The 469-nt window shown below is 44.3% G+C and overlaps 1 protein-coding gene and 1 long non-coding RNA gene across 2 annotated transcripts in view; one reads left to right on the forward strand and one right to left on the reverse strand.

The window, feature by feature from the left end:
• slc38a8a (solute carrier family 38 member 8a) overlaps window positions 1-469 on the reverse strand; it is a 20,511-nt gene that overhangs the window by 4,044 nt on the left and 15,998 nt on the right. Inside the window, exon 7 of the mRNA XM_032524150.1 lies at window positions 98-245. Within this exon, the coding sequence (XP_032380041.1) occupies window positions 98-245 (148 nt within the window). The remainder of the gene's footprint in view (window positions 1-97; window positions 246-469) is intronic.
• The window catches only part of LOC116694466 (uncharacterized), a 26,372-nt gene that overhangs the window by 487 nt on the left and 25,416 nt on the right, over window positions 1-469 (forward strand). The window lies entirely within an intron of this gene.

A 469-nucleotide genomic window follows, 5' to 3' on the forward strand; every position in this document is an offset into this window, starting at 1 on the left:
TTGGATGATTTCATTTGAGTGAAAAGGTGAGAAAGAGTGAGTCTTTCTATAAGAGTCGACTAGAGTGAGAGAAGTTCACTAAGGCCGGGTCCCTGACCTGCCCAGCAGCAGAATGATGGGATAGATGGTGATGATGGAGACTCCAAACAGCAGCCGGGCGATGAGCATCAGAATGTCATCGCCGGTGTACGACATCAAGATGTCGGCCTTCACGTCCTTTCCAAACGTCAGGTACCCATAAACCCCTGCAACAGAGAGATAAGGAAGCTAAAAAACAACATCAGCCTGCCAACATTCTCACAAGGACAATGCTAATATGCAAGTATGTAGTATAAGTATTGATAAACATGTTCACCATCTTAGTTCAGCCTGCAGTTTTTTTTCTAATTCGCAGTTGAGGCTGATCGGAATGCCATTCATTTGTATTTGGTCTTAAAAAAAGGGGTCCAAGCATACCTCTGGAACAGAC

Source organism: Etheostoma spectabile, chromosome 8, assembly GCF_008692095.1.
Source record: "Etheostoma spectabile isolate EspeVRDwgs_2016 chromosome 8, UIUC_Espe_1.0, whole genome shotgun sequence".
In the NCBI taxonomy this organism is placed as follows: Eukaryota; Metazoa; Chordata; class Actinopteri; order Perciformes; family Percidae; genus Etheostoma; species Etheostoma spectabile.